At 42.0% G+C, this 27,856-nt stretch overlaps 1 protein-coding gene across 1 annotated transcript; it reads right to left on the bottom strand.

Annotated features, from left to right (window-relative positions):
• Window positions 1-27,609, bottom strand: YWHAG (tyrosine 3-monooxygenase/tryptophan 5-monooxygenase activation protein gamma). Its single transcript, XM_081255511.1, has 2 exons — window positions 27,317-27,609; window positions 1-3,455 (listed from the first exon to the last, which is right to left on the bottom strand). Exons 1-2 carry the CDS (start codon window positions 27,401-27,403, stop codon window positions 2,799-2,801), a joined length of 744 nt encoding a protein of 247 aa, XP_081111637.1. The 5' UTR covers window positions 27,404-27,609; the 3' UTR covers window positions 1-2,798.
• Between the last annotated feature and the right edge of the window lie 247 nt (window positions 27,610-27,856).

Genomic DNA, 27,856 nt, shown 5'->3' with positions numbered 1-27,856 from the left:
TCAGATCTGTAAGTTTATTTGCTCAATGTACGACAGCTACATAATGACTCACATTCATGATATTCCATCACTGAGGAAAACTGCTAAGAATGGTCCGTGTGTGAAATAATTCCTTAGAGAAACACGGAGTTGGAAAAATAATCACTGATTAGACCTTAAAAATAGTTCACTGCATAACATGACAAAAAGCACAAAGGCTCATTCAGAGAACATATTCGTTGTTCTCCTACACTGTAATAGTTATAATTTCACCATGACAAACACCAGACATTAAGATTAAGCTAACACTGGTGTTTCTTTTGCTTCCCCCCCAACCCTTAAAAACAAAATATATAACTGCATGTCACTATAGCAACATCCAAAACAGATCAATTTGTTACGATCACTATTTGGTAGAGCAAACTTTACCCCCAAAAGGAAAAATTAAATTAAAAAAACTTTAAAAAATTTGAAGACTTAATTTTGTCATAGGAATACGCAACACCTACAGTATAAGTTAATAAATTTCAAGCTACTGTATAGAAATACAACACTAGCATGCACAATATTGTATCAATAGAGTAATGGAGGAGTAATCATTTCACTGGAGAGACAGCATCATAGGCAAGTGCATTTCTTTAAAAATAAAGAAAAGAAAAGAAACCATTCAAGCTGCTTAAACATCAAGTCTCCCATTCCCTCCTTCATTTGTAGCCCTCAGATATGGTTTTATCTTGCATTATTCTAAAAAGCAGCCAGAGCCAAAGCTGAAATTTAAAAGAAAAATAGGTTTTGTAATTCCAGTAAATCATTTCCAAATGCTACAAGAAAGGATACAACACTGCTCACTGGACATGAAGATTAAATTAAGGAAAACCCCACCAACTCCACCCCCACCCCCGCAAATCTGTTCCCATCCGTGGCATTGACCCTAGGCCCTTGTTAGGGCACAGAAGCTATAAAGCTCTCTCCTGTTAGTTCTTCTGGTAGGTTTGGTTAGTTGGGACTTCCGCTCTAGCATATGGAGGGGGCCTTCTAAGGAAAGTCATGCTGGGTAACTGTGCCACATTACAGAGCATCGTCATACTCTTCTAGTAACTGCCACATTACAGAGCATCGTCACACTCTTCTATCTTCACTGTCACCTGGATCCTGGTCAACACGTGCATTTCACAACTGGAAGAGCCATTCTGGTTTTAGCAAAAGCAACTGTCAGGTTTTCCTCAATTACTACTCATCCTCTCCCTGCCTGAATAAAACAAAGAAACAAACAAGTCTGGCGTCATTACCTATCTCAGCAGTTCACGCTGTTACTGACTTTATAAAAAAGGCCGAATGCCCATGCAACAGGTCGTGTGTTAAGACTTATCCAAAATGAGAGCCAAGGACCTAAGGCTAACTGAAACAAACTTGTGGAAATTGCATCGTGGTTTCCTTCAATTCTAAAACGTGTACAGATGGCACAAATGAATTTCCAACTTCCATGCTTTCATTAAAAAGAAAAAAAAATACATAGAAAAAGTTTTGGTCAAATAGGAGTTAAGTATTTATTATCTGATAATGATTTTAGTTTATTTTCCTACAACGATTATTTGGGGAAGGAGTGTTTTCAGGGAGGAAAAACTGACACACGAGGCTCCTGAAATTGGACAGAACGTTTATGAATAGAGCTCTTCCTTCAGGATTTTTCTACCAGTAAGCTCCTAGCACCTGAATTTTCACACACTGCACCACAAACTTTCTCCAAACGACCGCCAACTTCTACGACCCAGCAGCTTTTCAACCCGCCCGAGTGCATGCCCTGGGCACGAGGCACAGCAGGGAAGACTCAGGTGAGGAGGGAGACAGCGGTGCAGTCCCTGAGGAAGGAGCTACGGCAGCTGAAGAGAACCAGGATTTCTCTGGAAACATCAGCACAACAAATGACGTACAGACCTGAAGTTTCTCTATTCGTGTGGTGGTTAACGTGTCTACTAGAGTGATTACTCATTTTTGTGGTGGATTTAAGTTAAGAAGAAAGAAGGACAAAAACCCCACAGCCATCTGTCAAGCACCTATTAAACAAAACCTAAGGTAGCTTTGATTCTCCTCAGGCAAGCCTTTTGGCCTAGGAGACAGATAACAGCAAAACCAACCTGGATGAGGCTGAATAAGGATGTAAAAGCCAAAATAAGAAAAACGCACAATCAGTGGCTTGATGTCACATATGGCTGTAATGTAGAAGTACTGTAAACTGCAATTTAGTGTTAATACTGTCAACTAATCAGAAACTTCTGAAAACTGGCAAGGCCTAAACCACAAGGATAAATATACCTTATGTTCTAAGTCTATCAGCTTGGGATTTTAACTATTCCATGTCTGGTAGAGTACACCCTGAAAAACAAAATGCACAGCTAAAACAGATGAGCTAGCAAGTACCCAGAACTTAAAAGACAAGAGCATATGTACATAAAAATCCTTACTGGAACCACAGAACTTATTGAATGAGGGCTATTCCGTTTAAGTTTTCTTTTCATCTTAAAACCCTATTTTCTAGCAATAAGTTAAATTAAGGACAGCTCCACTTGCATTAATCTACAGAACAGTCCATATGCCAGTGTGAGGCTGCTATTCCAATACCAGCACAGCTAGCCTGACTTTCCACTAGTGGTATTTTGGCAAAAATGTCAAAGAGGCGATCAAAGACAGGACAGGTCGTGGGTTTCTCCCTAGGAAGGTCATCGCTCCCTTTCCCTCCCCCACCCGACCCCCAACTCATGGGAAAAAAATAAAGACTGCAGTAGTAGCATCAGCGTGTGCTGCCAGTCCACCTGGGGGCCTTAATTGTTGCCTTCTCCACCGTCGTCGTCTTGCTGATCGCTTGTCCAGAGCGTGAGGTTGTCACGGAGGAGCTGCATGATGAGCGTGGAGTCCTTGTAGGAGTCCTCGTTGAGAGTGTCGAGCTCGGCAATGGCGTCATCAAAAGCGGTCTTGGCCAAGTGGCAGGCTTGCTCTGGGGCGTTCTGGATCTCATAGTAGAAAACGGAGTAGTTAAGGGCCAGGCCTAATCTAATGGGGTGAGTGGGCTGCATGTGCTCCTTGCTGATCTCATGGGCTTCGCTGTAGGCCTTCTCAGATGACTCCACGACGGTCGCCCTCTTCTCTCCAGTGGCGACTTCGGCCAGGTAGCGGTAATAGTCCCCTTTCATCTTCAGGTAAAACACTTTGCTCTCATACTGGGTCTCACTGCAATTCTTGATCAGGTAGTTATCCAGCAGGCTCAGCACATCCTGACATACGGCCTCCAACTCCTTCTCTATTTTTTCACGGTAAGCACGGACCATCTCTATCTTCTTCTCATTACCATCTGCAGACGTCTTCTGCTCAATGCTACTAATGACCCTCCAGGAAGAACGGCGTGCCCCAACTACATTCTTGTAGGCCACAGAGAGAAGGTTTCTTTCTTCATTGGACAGTGGCTCATTCAGCTCTGTCACCTATTAAGGAGGAAAGAATAAAGAGCTGTTATGGTACAGATGATGTCAGTTGGGTTAATTATATCTTTATGCCACTAAAACACAAAGAGATCTACCAGCTGATTAAAGTAATCAATAAACAGAAGTTAGGCTGTGTGGGTATATGGAAGAGGGATGGAACGGGAAGGAGCAACAAAGAAGGGAAAAAACTGCAACTGGCTCAATGGTGCCTGAACCCCGGCTTTCTCCCTAGAGAAGGACACATAGGCTTATTATCACACAGCTGTTCCAGGAAAGAACTATCAAGTCTAACTCTTAGATGTAAAGTTGAAATTTGATCTAAATTACAAAAGGTCAACAAGTCTCTCATGCAACATTACATACATACTGATCCTAAGGATGTTAAGTGTAGATGGCTTATATATCTCATCAGTTTTTTTAAGAAAAAAGAATGACAGCTTCTTCCTAACCTTGCCCTGTCTACCAAACGTCAGTCCCATCCATTTTGGGTGAGAGTATCTTGCCTACCGGGTGAGAACATAGTCAGTTAACTTCAAGTTGACTTTTGAGAAACAAAGAAGCTTTTCTTATGTTAAAATAATAAAAATTACAAACGCCAGAAAGGAAGTCAAAATTGGGGGCACGGGATTGACTCTGATCACTGACATATTAGCAACTTGGGGAACATGTGTTTGTAGTGTCTGAATACAACAGCAATAAAATGGAGAGGTGAGCAAAGCACTTCTGAGCTGAGGTGGCCAACAGGAATTAATGCTTCTTTCACTTGTGCTAGAAGGTCTTCATCGTCCCAAACACTAAGAGCCTTGAGGACACTAAAGCAACGGCACACCAATGTTGTGTATTTTTATGACTACCAAACAACTGCATATAATAAAGAAATTTAAATCAAGTGACTAAAACTAATTTATATTACCTGATTTCTGTGATGTCAGAGCCATACACCTCTAAGTGTCTGACAACCATATAAAACAGAAAATTTTACAAGAAGGAGTGATTGAGCTCTTACTTTTTTTTCCTATTCTGAGGTCACATTTTTATTTGTCTGGTTAACTATCATATCTAAACTGGTACATACTAAGTCAACAGCATTATCAGAAACCCCAGATCATGAGCTCTTTCCTATGACTTACAACAGACTAGAGGCTTTCCTCGCCTCATTCTCTCATGTACCTGCGCTCCAGTGGTAACATGTTAATTGCAAAAACCTTCATACTTCTGCCCTTTGTTCTTCTGCCTCTGCCTAGAACAACTACCAGTGCTCCTGCCTGGAAAACCCTTAGACAACTGTCAAGAACCAAGTTATACTCATGGCTTCTATGCGATCTTGCCCAGCTCTACTCCTCCCACCCCCAGTTAAACTGGCTACTCTCTGTTCCCTGTGTAGATCAACCACAGCCTCCATGTAACATTATATTACTCAGAGATGTGAAAGGTACTGGGATATAATCCAAAAAGATAAGCTAAAGTACCTGGGGGAGGAAGGGCTGGGATTCCAAGAGACTTACCTGTGTATGGATCATTTATATTTGGTATGTATTCCTCTTTTATCAAGGAAGAGGTCGGGGTGGGAGAGGATTATACTTAAGGAAACTGGTTGTGTAATTAAAATAGTTCCTCTCAGATACAATCAAATCAGAATGTAAACCATACTTATTAGTTCATATGCTTTGCTTACTAATTCTCACAACATCCAGCAAATAACGCACTCTCAAATTCCTAAGTTTTTGAGTGGTTTTTCTTATGCTAACCTTTTACTATGCATTACTGATTCTCCACTCTAACACGAGACAGCAACAGTAGCTCTGCCAGAGGTGGCCTAGGGGAAACAGATGCAGAGTGGGGGAACAGGGCTTTGGTTCTACTGGACTTCAGAGCAGAAGGAAACCAGCAGAGAGGTGCTTTTTACTGAGTGCGCCCCCCCCCACCGTGGAAACACTGCTTCCCCCGAATAGGAGGCTTATCATCTCACATCCAATTTTCCATATATTCTGGACTTTGGAGAAACTATTCCCAGCCCTCAGCCCCTGTCACTCCTGTCCATTTCTGACGTATATGCAAATAACCCAGAAGACTGGGGCTTTCCAGTCCCACCATTTACTAAGTGACCTTGGGGACAAGCCATTTCATCTATCTGGGCCTCAGTTTGCATACAGATTTCTACCTCTTTCGTAAGATTATAAGGGTGTATCAGATGAATAATAAAGTGCTCCCAACAGTAAAGTGCTATAGAGATGTGAGCATTTACTTTTTTTATTTGGCCAAGTCATGTGCCTGCGGGATCTTAGTTCCCTGACCAGGGGCCGAACCCACACCCTCGGCAGTGAAAGCCCGGAGTCCTAACCACTGGACCGCCAGGAAATTCCCTTGAGCAATTACTTTTGAGAACACCTTGAATAATGTCCCTTCACTTTAAGTCTAGCCATAGGAGGCCTCTGTATTTCTCACATCATCTCGTTTATCTTCTGCTCAATGCTACTAATGTATAACAGATACTGTATCAAGTATCTCTTCTCCATTTCATGCTCTTCTCTAGTCCTTAGCTCCCTTACATCACTTCCTTTCCACAAACTTTAATATCATATAGCCTGGAATAACTCCCCAGACTGGCTTTCCAACAGGCTGAGAGCCCTCTGTAGGCCTAAGGCCCGCATACCATAGGACACCAGCCCATGTTCACTGAATGTGCAGATACTGAAGACTAGCCGCCTCTAGAGTAACCTGATAACTGCCTCCAATGCAAGAAGCTGCGGTGCCTACGGCCACTGAGATCGGGTTCTGGCCTTTCCCCTAAATCATCCTATCCTTATTTCAAGAGCCAGCAACTATTTAAAGCTCAAATTACCTCACCAGTACTCTATACCGTTAGGTCTCCTCCTGCTGCAAAAGTTGGGCTAAAGAGCCCAAAAGTAGCCATTTGCGCTTATGTAAAATTTGTCCAGTTGCCTCAGACAAACTGGAACATGGAGATTACGAAATGCCAACATCACCTTTAGATACAGTAACTCAACCACATTTGGGACATACCCAGATGTTCTCTGCCACTGAAAAACTATGTTAGAGGGGAAAATCTTTAACTCTTAAAAAAAAAAAAAAAAGTCTGCTCAAAGGAACTACGATTTCTCTAAAAACCTTAAATCAGAATATTTTTTTAAATCCTTAATATCAAAATGACTTGTATGAGAGATAATCTGTGATTTTTACATTAAAATAGAGAACCCAACCATACTAGTTTCAAAAGTCAAGATAATTTTTTTAAAAGGTCAAAAAAAGTATCCACATAGTGTTCAAAAAAGGTTTAACCAAGATAGAATGCCTATTCAGTGTAGGAAGATGTGAGATATGTATCATTTGGGAAGCAAGGTAATGTCTTTCAAAACAGTCACTGAACTGTTTCTAAGAATGCAATACTTGTATATGTGGTCCCCAAAATTTACTGTCATGGCTACTGGAAAATGTGGACAGTTTGCACATTCTCCAGTTTTATGTTCTGGTTAAAAATAAAATTAAGATTTCTCTTCTCAACTCCTATGATACTAGCTCAAGTTCAAATTTCTTTCAGTGAGTTAGAGAGAGCTGTTAGCAAAAAGTTAGAAAAATCTGTTATTCTCACCAACAGTTTAAGAAATAAAACTCCCCAAATCCCAGCTGCTAAGGCATCAGATATTAATTAGTTATCAACTGTCGTCCCCTAAGAGCTGATGAGGACAGAAATCTTCTCTACCTAAGAGGAGCAACCCTTGAGATTCCTGGAAAGCTATTTAGATGACTTTCTGACCCTGTGGTCTTGGAGCACCAAGTCACTCACAAGTCTTCAACTTACCTATGGAGAACCTTAAATTGTAATGAGTGCAACTTCAAATGTTTAAACTCCTTAAATTAAACTTGAATTAAGCTTACTTTACTCAAAATGTATTTCTATCAAGCAGAATCTTGTACAATAACTTATGGTGGTGAGTAAGACGCCCTGACTTAAGGAAAGCTGAAAATCTCCACAAAGAACAAATTCACATTCTGTTCACATCCAAAAAATAAGATAGGAGGGATGAACAGGCAGAAAAAAGGATCCTTAGGGCAGTGAAACTATTCTGTACAATACTCTAATGGTGGATACATGTCATTACACACTTGTAAAAATGCACAGAATGTACAATACCAAGACTAAACCCCAATGTAAACTACGGACTTGAATACTAATGGTGAGTCAGTGTAGGTCCATTGATGGTAACAAGCATACTACGCTGGGATGCTGACAGTGGGGAGGGGCAGGGGGCACACGGGACCCTCTGTGCTTTCCGCCGTGAACCTAAAATTGCTCTAAAAAACAGTCTATTAAAAAAATGAGTTAGCAGACACCAGGTGTAACATTTGGCCCCATGAAGCATTTTTGGTCCTAGGAGTGCTATCACCTGAAAGGGCCAAGAGGCCATAAAACGGGTAAATGCAGTGACTGCTATATATGAACACCCCACACCAAAAAGAAGAACATGACAAGGTGCAAAATGAGTATCAGTGTCCATGTAATGGACAGTTATCTATATACTGTGCAGGCAGCAGAATAACCCACTGCAAGTAAATGTGACACTGTTCTGCTTGCATAAAATTAGTCATGTATTCTAGAGATGACCTGCTAAATCTCAAATTAAAATTTTTGAAAATAATCTGAAGTCATGTCTTGCACATGTGGGCAAAATGCCTTAAACTTGAAGTACAGTCTGTGCAAAAAAGACTTAACACAACAGCCTTGAGACTGCTATCTTTAGAAAGGTCTGCTCGCAAAGTTGACCCTCAGCTAGAATCTGAGAACTAAGATTTTGGAAGGGTTCCCACCATCCCCGATTAAGAATGGCTCACTGTCCCTAAAATGTTTGTCCAAACAATGTGGTTTATGCTAAACACCTGTTTTCCTTCTAGGAGTCTTGAATTTAGTATGTGCTAGGCAGCAAGTGCCTTTGTGAGTATCCCTCAATGGATGGGGGTGAGATGGGGGGGTGGGATAGGGAGGGTGGGAGGGAGGCTCAAGAGGGAAGGGGTATGGGGATACATGTATGCATATGGCTGACTCACTTTGTTATACAACAGAAACTAACATAGTAGTGTGAAGCAATTATACTCCAATAAAGATCTATTAAAAAATACCAATAAACATTTTAAACATCAAAAAAACCAAAACAAAACAAAAAAAACCCCTTGGGTACCGAGTCTCTAATGAGATTCCCAGCAGACATTTCACACACGCAATCTGTGTGAGTTCCCTGAGAGAAGACTCTGGAAAACTTGCACCTGGTTACTCTGATCTTCGCCCCAAGCACCTTTTCCCTCTGCTGATTTAGCTTTGCATCCTTTCACTGTAATAAATCACAGCCAAGAGCACAGCTATACACTGAGTCCTGGCAGGTCACTGAACATGGGGGTAAGTCTTGGGGACCTTCAACACATATTCAAACTCTGCCTGGAAAGCTCATCACCTGGGCTTTTAGAAGCCAGCAAAGGGGCTTCCCTGGTGGCGCAGTGGTTAAGAATCCGCCTGCCAATGCAGGGGACATGGGTTCGAGCCCTGGTCCGGGAAGATCCCACATGCCACAGAGCAATTAAGCCCGTGTGCCACAACTACTGAGCCTGTGCGCCTAGAGCCCGTGCTCTGCAACAAGAGAAGCCACGGCAATGAGAAGCCCGCGCAGTGCAACAAAGGATAGCCCCCGCTCGCCACAACTAGAGAAAGCCCGCGTGCAGCAACGAAGACCCAATGCAGCCAAAAATAAATAAATAAATTTAAAAAAAAGAAAAAAAAAAGGCTACACAAAAATTTACCAATTTAAAAATAAATAAATAAAAGCCAGCAGCAATGACCCTGGATAAAAACTGTGCTGAAGGGAAACATTCCAGGAAGAGGAACATCCTAGAAGAAAAATGAAACTTCCATGGCATATTCAGGGCCAAGCTCAAGGTCTCATGGATGAGAGGAGAGCTTCCTGAGAACCTGGGCTTTTCTGACAGCCACCAAATCCTATGTTCTTTTCACAACTACCCTAACAAGGTAGACATTATACTTTACAAGTGTGATGCAGAGAAATCAACAGACTTTTCCCCAAAAACCATGCTGCTAACACACAGCAGGGCAGGGACACAAACTCGGGTCCTCTGGTTTCAAATCCTGTGCTCTTTCTCCCACCCTGAGTCTCTGATGATGTAAACCTTGCAACATGTCAGAGCAAGGGCTAGTTTCTCTAATAAAGGCTGTACCTTGTTTTACTGAGCTTCACAGATACTGCAGTTTTTTTTTACAAACTGAAGGTTTGTGGCAACCCTGTGTTGTCAGACTGACGGCTAGCAATTTTTAGCAATGAAGTACTTTTTAATTAAGATATGTACTTTTCTACAACAAGGACGTACTGTATAGCACAGGGAACTATACTCAATATCTTGTAATAACCTATAATGGAAAAGAATCTAAAAAAATATATATGTATAATTGAATCACTTTACTGTACACTTGAAACTAACACAACATTGTAAATTAACTAAACTCCAATAAAAAAAGATGTACTTTAAGACATGCTATTGCAGGGAATTCCCTGGTGGTCCACTGGTCAGAACTCCGTGCTTTCACTGCCAAGAGTCCAGGTTTGATCCCTGGTTGGGGAACTAAGATCCGACAAGCCTCACAGCGGCACAGCCAAAAAAACAAAAACAAAAACAAAAAACACCTTCCTAAAAGGCATTTAAGACCAATCAGTAATAGAAAAGTGAGCAAAAGGAATGGACAACTGAAAAAAAAAAAAGGAAAATATGAGTACTCAAATTCATTCATTTTATAAATGCTAATTTTTCTCCAATCAGACTGGCAAAACTTAAACTTTGATGACTCACTGTGAAGGCTGATACTGTGGATAAACAGGTACTCTCATCCATTGTTGGAAACCGTAAATTGGTACAAACTTTATGGAGGGCAATTGGGAACAGCTATCAAAATTACAAATACTAAGAAAACTTCTGACTCTGCCATTCCACTTCTAGAAACTGATTCACTGCCATCATTTGTAGCAGCTAAAGTCTGGAACCACCTAAATGGTCCTCGATGGAAGTCTGGCTAGATTATGAAACATCCATACAACAGAGTTCTAGGTAGCCATTAAAAAGGGATTTGTATGCTCTCACTGTATTTCTAGAAGGGTCTGAAAACAGAGTGGCTGGGAGGCAGTCAAGGTTGAGGAGGTTGAATTTTGCCCTGTTACCAGTAGTACCTATTCAAACCCTCTCCATAATTTACCCAGTTAATCACATCCACGATTAAAGTTTAAAGTCAATTTTGAAAACCAAGTTTTCAAAAAAAAAAAGCTCAAAGCCAGCAATTTTATGTAAACAAGTTTACTGATGTAAATAACTCAAACCCACATCTGCTGCTTTGTGCTCGCCACCTCACTTCTACCAAGAATACCTTAAAAAACAAAACAAAACTTAGTTGCATAAAAATCTTTCATTATATCTTTACACAGATTAGGGCTGATATATGAAATACATACTATAGATTTCAGCCCTGTTTCATTGAACTAATTCTAACATTTTTCCAGTTTACTCCCTACCTAATTTTATGGTTTCCAAATATCACTTGTCCTTTCCCGTGGTTAGATTTCTTATACTGTATCACATCTACTGCAAGGACGAGGACAACATTAATAATGCTTATAATGTGCATCTTTGTTTCACTTTGAATTTAATGAAATACGTCCAGTGTTTTCATTCTTAAATACCAACTCTTTGTTTAAAAGATACTTCTATAATGTTAAGAAGTATTCATCCATTCCGTATTTTTCTAAATAACTTTTGTAGTATCAAAAATGAGTTCTTGGGCTTCCCTGGTGGCGCAGTGGTTGACAGTCCGCCTGCCGATGCAGGGGACATGGGTTCGTGCCCCGGTCCGGGAAGATCCCACATGCCGCGGAGCGGCTAGGCCCGCGAGCCATGGCCGCTGAGCCTGCGCGTCCAGAGCCTGTGCTCCGCAACGGGAGAGTCCGCAACGGGAGAGGCCACAACAGTGAGAGGCCCACGTACCACAAAAAAAAAAAAAAAATGAGTTCTTCACTAAAATTATAATTCCTCCTTGACCCTCCAGATAACCCTTTATGATTCAGTATTGTTGTTTCCATTTTAGAATTTAGAAAATTAAAGCTCAGAGCCAAAGAATGGAATGTAAATCTCATGGCTCAAAATCCCATGTTTTCCACTATATGACTGGTTCTTAACCAAGGAGGAGCTTTTTGTAAAACACTCTCCCTAGCAGCCCTAACCCTCAAAGATTCAGTATTGCATGGGATCCACACAGGTCTATTTCTCTAGGTTAAGAACTGCAGAACAATGTTCCTCAAAATGTTGAGTTACCACGTGACTCAGCAATTCCACTCCTAGGTATATACAAAAGTAATGAAAACATGAGATCCACACAAAAACTTGCATACAAATGTTCCCAGCAGCATTAGTTAAAACAGCCAAAAAGTGGAAACAATCCAAATGTCAACAGATGAAAAGATAAATTAAATGTAGCATTATCCATACAATGGAATATTATTCAGGCATAAAAAGGAATGAAGTTCTGATACATGGTACCACATAGATGACAATGAAAATATTAGGCTAGTGAAAGAAGCCTATCACCAATGACCACATATTATGATTCCAGTTACATGAAATGTCCCAAGCAGGCAAATCTATAAAACAGAAAATAGATTAGTGGTTGCTCAGAGCTCTTTTTGTGTGTGGGGGTGGGGGGAGGGGAGGCAGGGCAGAGGGCAGTGACTGCTTGCTAATGGGTACAGGGTTTCTTCTGGGGAGGTGACAGTGTTCTCTATTTTGATACTAGTGATGGTTACAAAACTCTGAACACACTAAAAACCAGTGAACTGTACACTTCAAATGGGTGAATTGTATGGTATGTGAACTATATCTCAAAAAAGCTATAAAAATAAAACTGCTGCACTATGCCATAGTCTCTACAGCACTTTCACACATGTCAATAGTTAATTAGCTTATTTGTTTGACAAGTTCAGAATTCCAAATACTTCATGCTTCATAACATGTGGGCTCTTACATAGAAAACCCACTATAATAGAGCATGAACCTCTACCTCTTATTTAATTCTCCTCTTGTGCTTTCAAATGAACTATGTAGTTTGACACAGGTTAATATTTCTCAATAGCCTCGCCAAAAATGAGAACGAGAGCGTTATCTCTATTGCTCAGATATAGTTAAGCAAACTTGAAAAGGGAGAATTTTACATTCCCTACCATGGGTATTCTTCATTATGAAGCAATTCAATTCTGCCACTACGGGGAAAAAAGGCAGGAGAGAAATATACTAAAACAACAACTTCTCAAATTACAGACAATCCACACACAAACACGAACCAAAGCAGTGCTCCCCTCCCTCTTACAGACCCTGCTGGGTGGTCTTCCAACCCTCTACTTGGACACCTGTGAGAATTCTGCCTAAATCCACCTTTAGAGAGTAACATCAGAAGTACTTGACTTCAATATAAAGCAAGTTTATCTCCCCTAAAACTGCCAGTCGCTAGCCTTAAGAAATTTATTTCTTGGGGCCAGAATCACTTCTTCAGACAGACAGTCCTCATACCCTTAGGTCTTCTCTACTTAACTGTTTCTATGATCTAGATACAACTCCCCTCATCATCCTGACTCTTTCCCCCCAAATTTGCCAGCACTCTTTTATCAGTACTCTTCAGTCTGCTATTTAGAATACAACACTTCACACTTTAGCCGGGCTACTTTCTGAATTCAGCACAAATGAACTAACATTTATAACTGCTAGTTTTACCACAGGTCTGCTTTTCTTTGGGGGGTGGGGGCAGGGGGAAGAAGGTAAATAAGCGGGTGTATTTGAAAACGCTGTATAACCTATGGTACACTGCATTTTAAAAGCAGCTCTATTTAGATATTATCTACCGGGCAGAGGCCAGGCATGCTGGTGAACATCCTACAACGCACCGGTCAGCCACATACAAGAGCAAAGGATAATCTGGTCCAAATGTCAATAGAGCCAAGGTAGAAAAACTCTGCTGCAAGTCATCCACACCCAGACCCAGGCCTCGCACTCTTCCTCATATTACACAATCCTCTGCTATCATGCTTTTCCAACCACCTAAAAGGCACTTCCAGAACTATGAAGAAAAATTCTCTATATGTCATCTTTTAAGCCCTAATTCAAATACTACACTTACTTCCTGAAGCCTGAAAATTCCTCAGGCAGAACTAACTACTGCTTACTCTGTGTGTAACTTTCACCTTGCAGTTATTTTACTGCTTGTATCTAATGCCTTGTAGTTTAACTGTATACCTTTTTTTTCCCTAAAAGGACTAAAGTCCTTAAGGGCAGGTAGCACACTTCACTCATCAGTGAATCAACCACAGCACCTCAACTGTCACTTCCGAATGTTTAAGTGACATGAATCTACATAGGCTGTATCCAGCCCAGACTGTTTGCATAAATGGCCCTAATAACTCCCTCCAACCCTGTGTATATCTCCTTCCTTTTAAATGATTTTGCAGCTCCTTCCATCAAGAACTTCCATCAAGAACTATATTTCTCCAACTCTATAATCTGAACTTGATCATGAGACTTGCTTTGGCTAGTAGAACATTAGCAAGTATGAGGTAAGCAAAGGCCTGAAGAGTGTTTGTGAATCAGGGCTCGCTGCTGGGAACCTTCCCCAGGCAAAGAAGCCTGGGTTAACCTGGAGATGAGAGGGCTTGGCCTCTTCGTAGTTCTTCTGGCCCCACAGGAGCAAGTCTAGACCCAAACTACCTGGCCAGTATAAAGAACTGTGATAAACAAGAAATATTTGCTTTAGGTAGTTTGATACAAACAAAAACTTAACGAATATTAAGATGGCTATTGTTAAGTGCCACCTGCACCAAACGTAACGAACAGTTGAATTTTAGGGTCAAGGTACAGGACCTGAAGCAAAAACAAGGCCACTTCATTAGCCGAGATTCCACCCATTGCTCCAGTCTGATCTCACTTTTCAACAACCGGGACAAATGCCAAAGCTCTGCAGTTCACCATTTAACCTCACAAATCAGGAAATAGATATACTCTGCTCTAGCACTCCCTTGGCTAGCAGTCAAATAACCCTATTCTAAAAATTAGTTAACTGGAGCCTCAACTAAGGAGCCCGCCTGCCGCAACTAAGACCCGGTGCAACCAAATAAATAAATATGTTTTAAAAACAGAATAAAAATAAAAATTAGGGGCTTCCCTGGTGGCGCAGTGGTTGAGAGTCTGCCTGCCGATGCAGGGGACATGGGTTCGTGCCCCGGTCCGGGAAGATCCCACATGCCGCAGAGTGGCTAGGCCCGTGAGCCATGGCCACTGAGCCTGCACATCCAGAGCCTGTGCTCCGCAACGGGAGAGGCCACAACAGTGAGAGGCCCGCGTACCGCAAAAAAATAAATAAATAAATAAATAAATAAAAATTAGTTAAATCAAAATTAGTTATGCAGGTTCTTATATAAGCCCATACTGATTCCCTCACAATCATCTTCTCTTTCATGCCTTTTCTCTGCTTCTAAAATTTCTCCTGGAATCAATGTCATGTTCACTTTCTTTCTTCTTTTTTTTTTGCGGTACGCGGGCCTCTCACTGCTGTGGCCTCTCCCGCTGTGGAGCACGGGCTCCGGACGCGCAGGCCCAGCGGCCATGGCTCACGGGCCCAGCCGCTCCGCGGCACGTGGGATCCTCCCGGACCGGGGCACAAACCCGTGTCCCCTGCATCGGCAGGCGGACTCTCAACCACTGCACCACCAGGGAAGCCCCATGTTCACTTTCTTTGGGATTGTTTACCTGTATCCAGACCTCTGGCCCTACCTCCTTATCCAAGGCTACTCCCTCAAATTAATTCTAAACAACAGTTCAGTTATCTCATTGATTCTGACAACTTATCCCCAAACCACACCTTTAACCTCACTCACAACCATTCATTTTTTAATTTTTATTTTATATTGGAGTATAGTTGATTTACAGTGCTGTGTTAGTTCCAGGCGTACAGCAAAGTGACTCAGACATACACATGTATCCATTCTCTAAAGTCTCTTCCCATACAGGTTATTACAGGGTATTGAGTAGGTCCTTGTTGATTATTTTATGTAGTGTGCATACGTTAATCCCAAACTCCTCATTTATCCCCCCCGCCCCACCCCCAACCATTCACTTTTAAAATCAAACTCCTGCGAGTCCCTGGGCAGTCCACTGGTTAGGACTCGGCGATTTCACTGGTCAGGGAACTAAGAGGTGCGGCCAAGATAAACAAATAAATTTTAAAAATAAATAAAGCAAAAAGAAACAAGCAAAACAAAAAATTTTTTAAGAAGGGAAGAGTTCCCTGGTGGTCTAGTGGTGAGGACTTGGAGCTTTCACTGCCGTGGCCTGGGTTCAATCCCTGGTTGGGGAACTGAGATCCTGCAAGCTGTGCGGCACAGCCAAAACAAGTAAAAAATAATAAAACCAAACTCCTACCTATCCTTCAATGTTACCAGTCCTCACTTCCACCTACTAGACTTGCTCTTGAGCCCTCTCCATTTTTCTCAGCCTCTTTCCATTAGGTTTTATTTTCTCCTTGTAAGGTTCATCAAGATCCATCAAATTCAATTATTTTTGCATTAATATCAACATTCCTGTGCCTTGTTCTTCTGCTATACCATCTCTAAAACACACAAATCCTCAATCAATAGAACCACCCAGCCTGCTTTCTACTCTTACACCCAAAATATGGGGCGGGGTAGGGGAGAGGGAGAGACCAAAAAAAAACTAGATTGTAGTCACTACAAATTAAGGCTTTTTTAACCTCAGCCGGGCCCTTAGCACTCACTGCCTGGCAACCCTTGCTCACTACTGCCTCTTCAAAGGGAAGTGGCCAAAGGCCTTTACTTGACAAACAACTGCCCCTACCACTGCCGCCTCCTCCCTGTATGCAAACAAGATGCTTCTTCCCTCTCAAGATATTCCCATCAGTCACTCTCTTTCCTGTACCTTCCCATTAACATGTAGTCCAAGCTGAGGTTTAAAATAAACGATGCCTTTTAATCACGTTTCCTTCAAAATCAAGTTTCTGAAAATTAGCCTATACTTGTTACCATTTCTTCACCTTTCATTCACTCCTCACCCCATTACCACCGTCATCAACTGTCTTCCTACCTTACATATCCCATGTTCTCTTATGTCTTAATCTTAATTCGTAAGGGATCTAACACTGCGGACTAATCCCCCTTTCTTGACACTCTTGTCCACTTTGTTAGCTTTCTTTCTTGGTTTTCTATCACCATCTACTTAGTCTTTTCTTCCTCATTCCAGTTACTACTGAAGTGGGATTCCCCAGGGTTCATTTTGACTTCAACTCTCAATTTTGCCTAGGTGACCTTATTATGCCTGGTAGGAGACTCCCACTAGAATGTTAGTTCTGTGAGGTCAGGGGATATTATATCCTCCAGGTCTGAGACTAGAACCTGGCCATTAGTGGTTCCTAAATAAGTATTTATTTACTTAATGAATAATAAGTAAAACTGAGTGCTTAACCTGTGCCAGGCCATTTTAAGAGCTTTTCATGAATTAACTTGTAGCCATGATGCTTCCATTTACTGCCACTTAAATGTTTCCTCAAACACAGCATGACGGCAACTGACTTGATCTTCTCCATCATTTCTCCTTCCTCCTCCTATCTCCAGCCATCAAATTCTCTCTCTCAAATCTGCCGTCACTGTCCATGTCCTGGTCCTCATACCTTCAGAGCAGACCCTGCAATACTAGTCAGTCTTGTCCCTCTGCCACACTGTCCTCCCTCTTCGACTTCCACATGCGGCCAAGGTTCCCTCCAAACCAAAAATCGGATAATGATCCTCTTCTGCCTGAAATCCCTCAGTGACTCTCCAAAGCCTAAGAAAAAAACCCAAACTCCACAAGGCCCTTCATGAACTGGCCCTGCCCCTACTGACCTCTCTGGACTCATTTCCTAACATTCTCTCAGTGCAACCAATAGTGACTGGATCAATCATGCAACAGATTCTGCTCCCTGTACATTCTGCAACTAAACAATGCTATTCCCTCTGCCTGGACACTCCTTCCTCCAGCCTTTCCCCTCCCCTCAACATCCACCCCTCACTGCTCTGCTATCATTTCTCTAGGAAACCTCCCCTGATGCTCAGGGTGACTTCAGTGTCCTGATACCACAGCACTGGGCTGACCTTCACTTTCTGTGTGTGGAATGTTCCCACAGACGTTCAATAATCCCTTCACAACTCTACCTTCCCTGTGTGAACTCTGGATCAGTACCATTCACTTCTTCCACTGCCTAGAACATCTACAAAATATTCAAGCTAACATTCTTTTTTCCCTTTGATCTTCACTTAAATCCCCTCAAAACATGTTTCCACATTCCAGTTTGTGAATTCCACACAAGACCATATTATCTTTGATGTACAAAAAAGTCGCAGCTTCCTCCCATTTCTTTCAAGTGAGGTATACTCTTCCATTCAGTTTGAGTGGCATCCTTTCACTTCTTGGCAATCCCTGTAAGACTCCAATGGCAAAACCATGGTACTTACCTCTTTATGCTAAAAACTGCAAGTTCTCCTCTGTTAAATCGTATTTAAAACACACCACAATCATGGGACCAAATATTTTCTAAAAGAAAGATGACACTCATATTGAGTATTTCATCTTAGGGCTGTCCTAAAGAAGTCTGTTCTGTATTAAAAACCTGGATTATATAACAACCCTCTCAAGGACAACCAAATGGAAAAATATTAAATATACAGCAGTTTGAAGGAATTTCAAAGCTTCTACAAACAATGGAACATTGACTAAAATTAATGAAAACAGATCATTGAGACAATAGCTAAAAGATTACCAGTATCCATGTATACACTTCACCTATGACTCCTTTTTGAAAACTAAAAAACTTTTTAAAAGAGGCCGAAAAAAAAATAATAAATAAAATAAAATGAAAAATAAAAGAGGCCGAGATTTAGGGAAAAAAAATACTTTTAACTCAAGCCTTAATAAGCAAATTACTTAAACTGTAAAATGGGACCATCACTTTATAAAACTGTTATCAAATTAAATGGGAAAAGTATAGAAAGATGCTTCCCAAGTGACAGTAAATGTCCAACTATATTGCAATATTTTAATCTGAGAGTGTGTAACTTAAAATCTTATCTTCCCAAAAATATTATAGTCAGTGCAGAAGTCTATAGAACAGATGTGAAAAACGTCATACCCAAAAGTACACTAGGTTTTCCACTGTGGTCCAGATGTGTAGTTTAACTCATCAACATTTCAGGGTAATGCTATGCCATAACAGCTTAGTAAATTATAGTACTGATGTGATTTTCACAACAGATGTAAACACTTGCTAAAAAGCTAGCCTTAATCATCCTTCATTAAAAAATATATATGTATTTATACAGCCAGCCAGATTATGAAGAGAAAAACATGATCAAAATGCAAGAGTACCATAAATCCAAAATAAGAACTAGCTATAATTCACTCAATGTTTTTGAGAATCTATATGCTAGACAGAGTTCTAAATAAGTAATGTTAATAGAAATATATTTTATGCAATTTTAAAGTTCAATTCACTACTATAGCTGTTTGAAGTTTACCATGGTGTTTTCTCTTCCTCAATAAACGGTTCCAAAAATCTAGCCTTTTTCTGCAGGACCTTCGAATGGTAAAAAAATAAAACGGAAGTATACTCACCTAAATTACTGATATCATTAAACTAGTCAACTCCATACTTCTGAGCATGGAATTCAAATCCAAGGCGTCTGGTCCCAGACAGCTAGTGTATGTACATATCTACCTACCTACCTACCTACCTACCTACTCATACCTACAACCAGTACCATGATGACTTTAAGGCAAAAATGATTTTTTTTAAATGCCTGGCAAGCAACAAAACCGAACAAAAGCGAAACTTGTTTATCCACATCGCCCTCAACAAATCAACTGGGTTTTAGCACTTCTATCGGATTGGTGATAAAAGCCAGAACTGACAAAAGATATCAGCCTTTGTTGTCCCTTTCCCAAAAAAGGCAGTAAAAACGAACAGTCCATGGGCTTCCCTGGTGGCGCAGTGGTTGAGAGTCCGCCTGCCGATGCAGGGGACGTGGGTTCGTGCCCCGGTCCGGGAGGATCCCACATGCCGCGGAGCGGCTGGGCCCGTGAGCCATGGCCGCTGAGCCTGCGCATCCGGAGCCTGTGCTCCGCAGCGGGAGAGGCCACAGCAGTGAGAGGCCCACGTACTGCAAAAAAAAAAAAAAAAAAAAGAACAGTCCAGTAACAATAAAACCCTTCTCTAAACCTACCTGACACAGCACCATCTTTCCTCTCCCAACTCGTGGCACATCCAGCCTTTCCTCCTCCTCATGAGCAAAGGCTGATGGGAAGCAGCACTTGGATGTCAACTGAAGAGAAACACTCCTCTTAAAATCAAGGAAAAAATTATCTGCCACCTGGATTAAATGCTTTAAGCAAGAGGTTGCTTTGAGGTTGCCAAATCTGAATATAAAGAGATCTTGCTGGTAACTGGAGCATTTGTGAGAAATAAGGCGTAATTTTAGGTCAATAAAAAACCATCTTGCAAGATGGTAAATACCAAGGGGACCAGAACAGTAGTAAAGTATATAGATAGAAGATTGGCCAACATGCTGACAAATGGTGAAACTGGTTATATGGGGTTATATCATGCTATTATCTTTATTTTGCATATACTTGAAAGTTACCACATTAGTTTTTTTGGTTTTGTTTTTTAAAATTTTTTTAAAAAGGTACTCATTCCAACCACAAGAAAGCAGAAGAGAGGCTTGCCACAAATAAGCTTGCAGTTAAACATTCCCCTGTTTAACCTCATTTTCTCTTTCTGGAGCAGGAAGGGCAGTAGGGTATCCTTGAACTTTGAACCATGTGTATGTACTATCTATCCAAACAATTACATCTTCCAAAACTTTTGAGATACATACCAGTACTAGTGATGGTTTCAAGTTCCTTAAAAATTCTTAGCAATTCTTTCAAAAATTCCACTTTTGGGTCTCTGTCCTAATATACAATCTGTGTTGAAAGCTTTAGCCACAAAGATATTCATGGCAATATTATTTATAAATTTGGAAATGGCCTAAATGCTAAATAAAAATTAAATTATGACACACCCACAGGATTGTTCAGCCACTGAAAATACTGATAACAGAAGAAAACATCCTTGAAATATCAAGGGGAAAAAGCAAGGTACAAAACCCTGTAGAAAGACATGATGGAAATATCCCTGCATAGGGAACTATTATGGTGATACTTGTCATTTTTCTAGTGTCCTAAAGGCCAGACATTTTTGTCATCAGTGGTCTGTCCCACTGATGACAGCCTTCCAAAAACCAGAGTCCCTTAGATCAGAGCATCTCAAAATCAAGATATTCTAAAATTTTTCTTCCCTACTCACTTGTCCCCACCAGCTTTCCTTGTCTGCGGAATGCTCTTCTTACCCTATCTTGTTATTTCTCCTTATCCTCACGCATTGGGTCATTTTCAAACTACTAGAAAAAAAATCTAGTGTCTAAACTTGAAGTCTCTATTTTTACTACACAGATGTAGTTAGAAAGACCAGAGGTGAGTCATATGTGAAGAGTGGAGTATGATTTGAAAATAACATCTATCCACCGGGTCTAGCCACGCCAGGCAGGCCCTCATGTAAGAATGTCCTGGCGGGAGTATGGGATTGTTTGCATGGCGACTATCCATGCTGGGCTGCAAAGACATACTCATTCACTATTTCATGTTAGACCCATACAAAAGGAGCACTGTGTTGAACTGAATAGTACTGAATTGAAACAATTCAGTCAAAAATATTTTAAGCTTTTTTCTACATCCTTAAAGTACCGGCACCACAAGCAACTTTGTTTCCTACATCTTGGAAACTTTGTTTCCTACATCTTCCTACATTTGAATATGGTAGCTTAAGTGCCATATTAATAACTCCTTTCAGAAAGCTAAAGAAGTTTTAAATGATCTCTCTCTTCAAAACAAACCTTCATTTTTCAAAGCCTTCCTCTTGTTACCTCTTTGCCTTCTCTCACTTCTCACACCACCACAGCTGCTCTTCATACTCGGCGGTGGGGGAGGGTGGATGAGGGATTCCTCTCGCACTACTGTCATCACATGTTCAGCTGCCCACTGTTGTCACTGTCATATCCCCAGCTCTGGCACCCCTGTTCTAGCAAAAGAATTATTAAGAGGGAAAAGCTGACACTCCACCTGGGTCCTACTCACCAAGTTTGGCTTTACACCTCTCCAAAAATAAGGTATCGCTTCCAAGATTAAAAGGCTAAGACCAATGAGTTTATTTGGAATTTTAAAAAAATGTCATATTAGGGCTTCCCTGGTGGCGCAGTGGTTGAGTCCGCCTGCCGATGCAGGGGACACGGGTTCGTGCCCCGGTCCGGGCCGCGGAGCTGCTGGGCCCGTGAGCCATGGCCGCTGAGCCTGCGCGTCCGGAGCCTGCGCTCCGCGGCGGGAGAGGCCACAGCAGTGAGAGGCCCGCGTATTGCAAAAAAAAAAAAAAAAAAAAAAAAGTCATATTAAAAATCTATATATGTAAGAACACTCTCATTTCTATCTACTAATTCATAATGCAACTAATGCTATGCACCACATAAACAGTATTCAACTTAGATAAAGAAAAATCTACCTCTGTGGGACACTCTTATAAGTGATATGCTGATGAAAATTTGGTTTGGACTTCACGAGTTCTTTTAAAAGGAAGAAAAAAAGACTCATGCAAAGTCTTACAAGATTTACAAATTTTTATTGTTTCTGCAAAATCATGGAACCAAATAAATTTAACCATTTATCTTAAAATTAAAGCTTTCTTTTGGGAATTTTTGTTGATCACTTTTCATGTAACTTTTTTTTATGACTCAAATTCATCAATTAGTAAAATCAAAATTTCAAGTGCCAGTCTAAAGCAAGATAATATGGTCTGGTACTAAACCAAATGATAGGTAATACCTAACATGGAATTTGGGGAAGACAGCAGAAAAATGATTATGAGAGGAAAGGCCATAAGGCAGCTCATGTTGATAGCCTTTATAGCCTAGAAAGACAACAAATATAGGTTCCCTATAATTATAGTCTCGAATATCTGGTCAAGCTCTAACAAACAGAGCTTAGAAGACACGACAAAAGACAATGGTTTATATGCGATTTTTCCCCTTTGACTATTAAACATATAAAGTGGTCTTTGCTTCTTTTTTTCCACATCTCATGGAATCTGGTAGGAATACAGAAAAGAATCAGATGCCCTGCCAGATAAAACTGTTAGGGCTGGTGATACTGGAGACAAGAAGTTGTTCCTGGCAGCCTCAGAAACACCAAAACAATGTATTTAACATCTTATTTACAAGAAGCCCATGCTTGAATAGCTCACCACTCTCAGCACTGCAGGAACCGGCGCCACACAGCAGGGCAAGTGTGTCTAACAAAGTCAGTCTTGGGGTGGAAAATGAGGGATAATAAGAACACCAGCAGAATTCCTATAATCTCCAAATAGTTAACAGTTTGCTCCGATTTCAGGTAAATTGTTCTTATTAATTTGTGTGAGCAACGTACAGTTTTTAAGCTCTGTAACTTTTTAAGTGGAAATACAAATCTAGCCAAAATAAGTCCCCTTTTCAATTTATGCTGAAAGGTTCAGATGTTAGAAAACAAAGAGAAAGGGATACTGATTACCACTGGCTGTGAGCCCTGCATTATTGACACATTCCTGAATCAGTAATGTGCTGAAATCCAGCCAGCTATAGCCAGACCATCATCACTTTTTAAAAATATCATTTTCCTATTTTTTCTAGAGGTGATGGCTGCACATCATTGTGAATGTACTTCATTGTACACATGAAAATGGTTAGTTTATGTTGTGACTTTTACCTCAATAAAAACAAAATCATTTCCTCCACTTTTTAATAATTTAGAGCTTGGTTTAATAAATAAATAAGGCTTCCTCCAAGTACTAGGGGATGAAATCCTCCCCAGGGTCTGCAGTTAATCCAAAGAACTGTAATGAGGATGCACATTCAGCAACATCTTTTATCTTAATATAATCCAAAAGATACATATGAAATTGTTTAAATAATTAGAAAAGGCACTTAAGAGTCATTTCAGTTACTGTGAAGGTTAACATAAAAAGCAAACTGTCGGGGCTTCCCTGGTGGCGCAGTGGTTGAGAGTCCGCCTGCCGATACAGGGGACACGGGTTCGTGCCCCGGTCCGGGAGGATCCCACATGCCGCGGAGCGGCTAGGCCCGTGAGCCATGGCCGCTGAGCCTGTGCATCCGGAGCCTGCGCTCTGCAAGGGGAGAGGCCACAACAGTGAGAGGCCCGCGTAACGCAAAAAAAAAAAAAAAAAAAAGCAAACTGTCATCTGTATTCTTTCCACCCCAAAGAGAACAACTGAAACCACATGACTTTGATTATAATAATGGCTGGCAGAACTCCACCTCTGAAGAGTCTACAGAGGTGTCATTACTCCATTAGTGATAATGGCTATTGATCTAGCCTCCTGGAAGAGCTAGTAGGAAAAACAGAATATTTAACATTGTAAAAACTTTTTAAGTATATCGATTCCACTACGAAGACTTTTTTATATAATTAAGATAGCCTTTTGCCACTAATGCCCCCTAACACACCCGAGTTAAATTGCTTAACCCAGTAACTTCAACAAAGTTAGTAGCCCAGAACATTTTCTGCCCCCCGCCCCAGGAAAGTACCAGTAGCCTACTTAGAATATTAACTTCTCAAGAGGCTATTAAAATCCAAAGAACAAGTCAGTATTGTCTAACAAGTAGGAAACATCTAGGTGTTTGCTCTTTTTAGATACAAGCCTACACATGTGTCTTAAAAGACTAAACTTCCTTCTTTCCTCCTTCCCAGAATACACCATTTTATCTCTATCCTGGTCACCCACCTACAACTATGACAGGTCCTAACTCTTTACTACTAGGGTAACTTCATCCAATGCAAATAACTTTAATCACGCTAGCATCTGGATGACTTCAGCCTTAGAAGAGAACTCAAGTGGTAGGACTGAGTGTTTTCTTTGTATCTTCCTGTACTTTCCAAATTCTCTGATGAGATGATTTTTTTTTTTTTTTTTTTTTTTTTTTTCTTTTTGCGGTATGCGGGCCTCTCACTGTTGCGGCCTCTCCCGTTGCGGAGCACAGGCTCCGGACGCGCAGGCCCAGAGGCCATGGCTCACGGGCCCAGCCGCCCCGCGGCACATGGGATCCTCCCAGACCGGGGCACGAACCCGTATCCCCTGCATCGGCAGGCGGACTCTCAACCACTGCGCCACCAGGGAGGCCCGAGATGATTTTTATAAACAAAGGAAGAAACAAAGTTTTATAAATAGTTACCTTTTCTTAAGCACCTACTATATTTTTTATTTAATCCTCACAACTTTTTCAAGCAGGTGTTGACCCATTTTACAGATGAGGAAAATGCAGATCAGAGGTAAGCCTAATTCCTCAAAATCATGGTAAACAGATTTGGAAAAGGTCTGCTATATTTTATAAACTGTTTTTTCCTCCACACTCAGTTAAGGAGCAGAAACATAAACAAAGCAAAAGACAACTTTTCCAAATCCCAAGCTAAACTGTTCTGTAATGGATTCTCATTCCCTAACATTTACTGAAAATGCCCCAGTAGGAAGTCATAATTTTTTAAGGTTTTTTATTAAAACCTGCCGAGTTAATAATTTGCAATAAACCCATGTATACAGCTCATCCCTGCACTATGAGCATAAACATATTCTTGTTTAAAACTTCTATCTTTATTCCTTCATTGCCCAATTTTAATAGTGAGACAAATGTTTAAAAACACGACTGTATCTTATAAACTTTTGAGAAAACTACAAATAGGAAGGTGAACAGGCATAGCTAGACGTCCCTGATTTGCACGTCTAAGGATAATGAAATTCTTATTTGGGGAACCAATTCTCATCCGGTGGAAGATAAAATGCTCAATTCCACCTGGCTTATCTGCTAATTTCTGCATTACCTTGGACAAATGCCATCTGCATACTCCCTACCAACCCATTAGGTGCATTGCAGCCTCTGTGTCATTGTGTGTGACATCACTGGGTTGCTATGGATATAGGAGCGAGGTCACTCGCTTTCCTGTGAAACTAGAAATATGGAAAAATTAGAAGAGTCTAAGTAATGTGAACTAAAGATATTGATATCTGCTAAAGTGCAACTTACATCATTTGAGCTTTAAAGACAGCAACTGTGGCAATAATATTAATACAGCAGTACTCCAAATTTCAGAATCAATTCTCTTCCTTAATGAGATAAAAATCTTCTTTGTTAATGTAGCTGGCTTAAATACACAGGCATCATCATTGTCATCTTCTGTGAACCAGTAAAGTTATTCAAGAATTAATCTGTAATACCTATACTGCTTCATTAAAAAGGTTTTAACAGGCAAGGTACACTCCTCCATCCGCTGCACACTGGAGATGCGTTTTAAAACCTTTGTTACATAAGGCAGGAAGTTAGATGTGAAAATAGTGGGAGACCGAAATCATTAGATAATTTTACGTTTCATTTAATAATGCTCAATACTTCCCCCATCCTCTAATATCAAACTGGTTGACCACCCATTAGATGAATATAGTGTTACTGACAAAATGGTGCAATACAAGCAGGAATCTGCAAAATGCGACAACTGGAGATCAGTATTCTCTTTTCATCAGCATTGAGGATGCGCTAGTTTTTTTTTAAAGCTTCAGATGCATCTAACAAAACAAATTAAAAAAAAAAAAAAGAAGACTTTTTCCCCTTTAAAATAACTCCTCCCAGCCTCCACCCAGTCTAGGCTCTCTGCAATACGACAAATGCAGAATCTTCTGGAATGACTTGATACTGCCTCCCACCACCGCTTTGTTTGCAATATCAGATCAGAGAATATTTTTTCAACTTATAGGAATTTCGACAGATGTGTGCCTATATTTAAAAAAGAAAGCATATGTCACAAACTGAACCAGTCAGCTAAATTCACCTTTGTTTTAAAGACAATACCAACACTTTTCAATACGAAAGCCGTAGGAAAACATGGAGATGACATATTGAGAACAATCAATGAAAACGCTAGCGAGACAAACGTTCCCCCTTCCTAAAAGCAAGAGGACTTGCTTTGGGGCATGCAGAAAGAGGAGCCTTTTGTTAAGAAAAACGTGAGCAAGGAGGTTTCGATTTTGCACCATACAGCCCAGGTTTTCAGGACAGCCTACGTTTTTCCCGGGGAGGTCCTAAAGGATCTGTCTGGAGAGGCAGTGGGAAGATTTGGGGAGGGGGGGAGTATTAGAAAACCGGGAGACCTGCTGAGTGAATGGGAAAGGCGCCGCCCAGACATCAGGGAGAAAAGAGGAACCGCATCCATGCGGTCCCCCGCCCCCACACGGCCAGGCTGGGAGGAGGGGAAGTGGGGCACAAAGGATGCGCACGACCCCTGCTCAGGTCCCCAGCAGACCCGGAGGCGCAGCGGCCAGAGACCCCGCTCCCGAGACCAGCCCTGCAAGACCCCGCCCCAGCGCGGGCGCGTGGGGAGCGCCGAAGCGGCAGCGCCGCCGGCCCTGGGGAACGCTCGGGGAGAGGCCGCGTCACACCCGGTCCTCAGCGCTCTCAGGACCCTCCCCAGCCCCCTCTGGGGCGGCCAACCTGCAGGAGCGATGGGCGACTAGTCCTCAAGTCGACCCCGCGAAAGCCCGCGTCTGCAAAGGGGCTGGGGCGAGGCGGCGGTGGGGGGGAGGAGAAACTCACGTTCTTCATGGCCGCGGCCATGTCGTCGTAGCGCTCCGCCTGCTCCGCCAGCCGGGCTTTCTGCACCAGTTGCTCGCGGTCCACCATCTTCACGGGCTGGGTCGGGCCGGGCGAGGAGACCGGGGCGGCCTGAAGGGCTTGGAGGGCGGCTGCGGGCGCGGCTGGAGCCCGTGTGCCGGAAGGACCGACCCACGAAGAGAGGGGCTGAGGAGACGGCGCAAAGGCTGCGGCTCGAGCTGCGACCGCGGGACCAGGCGCGAGGTGGCTGCGGCTGCTGTGCGTGCCGCGGGCGGACAACCCCCTGCGGCCCCGCCCACGCCGCGTGACGCAGGCGGCCCCGCCCACCACCCCGCGCACCCCGCCCCGGCCCCGCCCCAGCCCCTCCGCTTCTCGGGTTGCCCTCCCCAACTCAGCTCGCCGCCGCCTTCTGGGTGTCCTCTTCTTCCCCGCTGCCCCTCAACAAGCCCCGTTTTTCCCTTCACCCCGGTTGCTGCGCCCTAGCTTTTCCAGACGACCCCCGCTCCTCGCCATGCAGACTCC

This window comes from Mesoplodon bidens (assembly GCF_964165515.1).
Source record: "Mesoplodon bidens genome assembly, chromosome: 15".
In the NCBI taxonomy this organism is placed as follows: domain Eukaryota; kingdom Metazoa; phylum Chordata; class Mammalia; order Artiodactyla; family Ziphiidae; genus Mesoplodon; species Mesoplodon bidens.
Note: the sequence above shows the minus strand (reverse complement) of the source record. Positions and strands in the feature narration are given on the sequence as shown.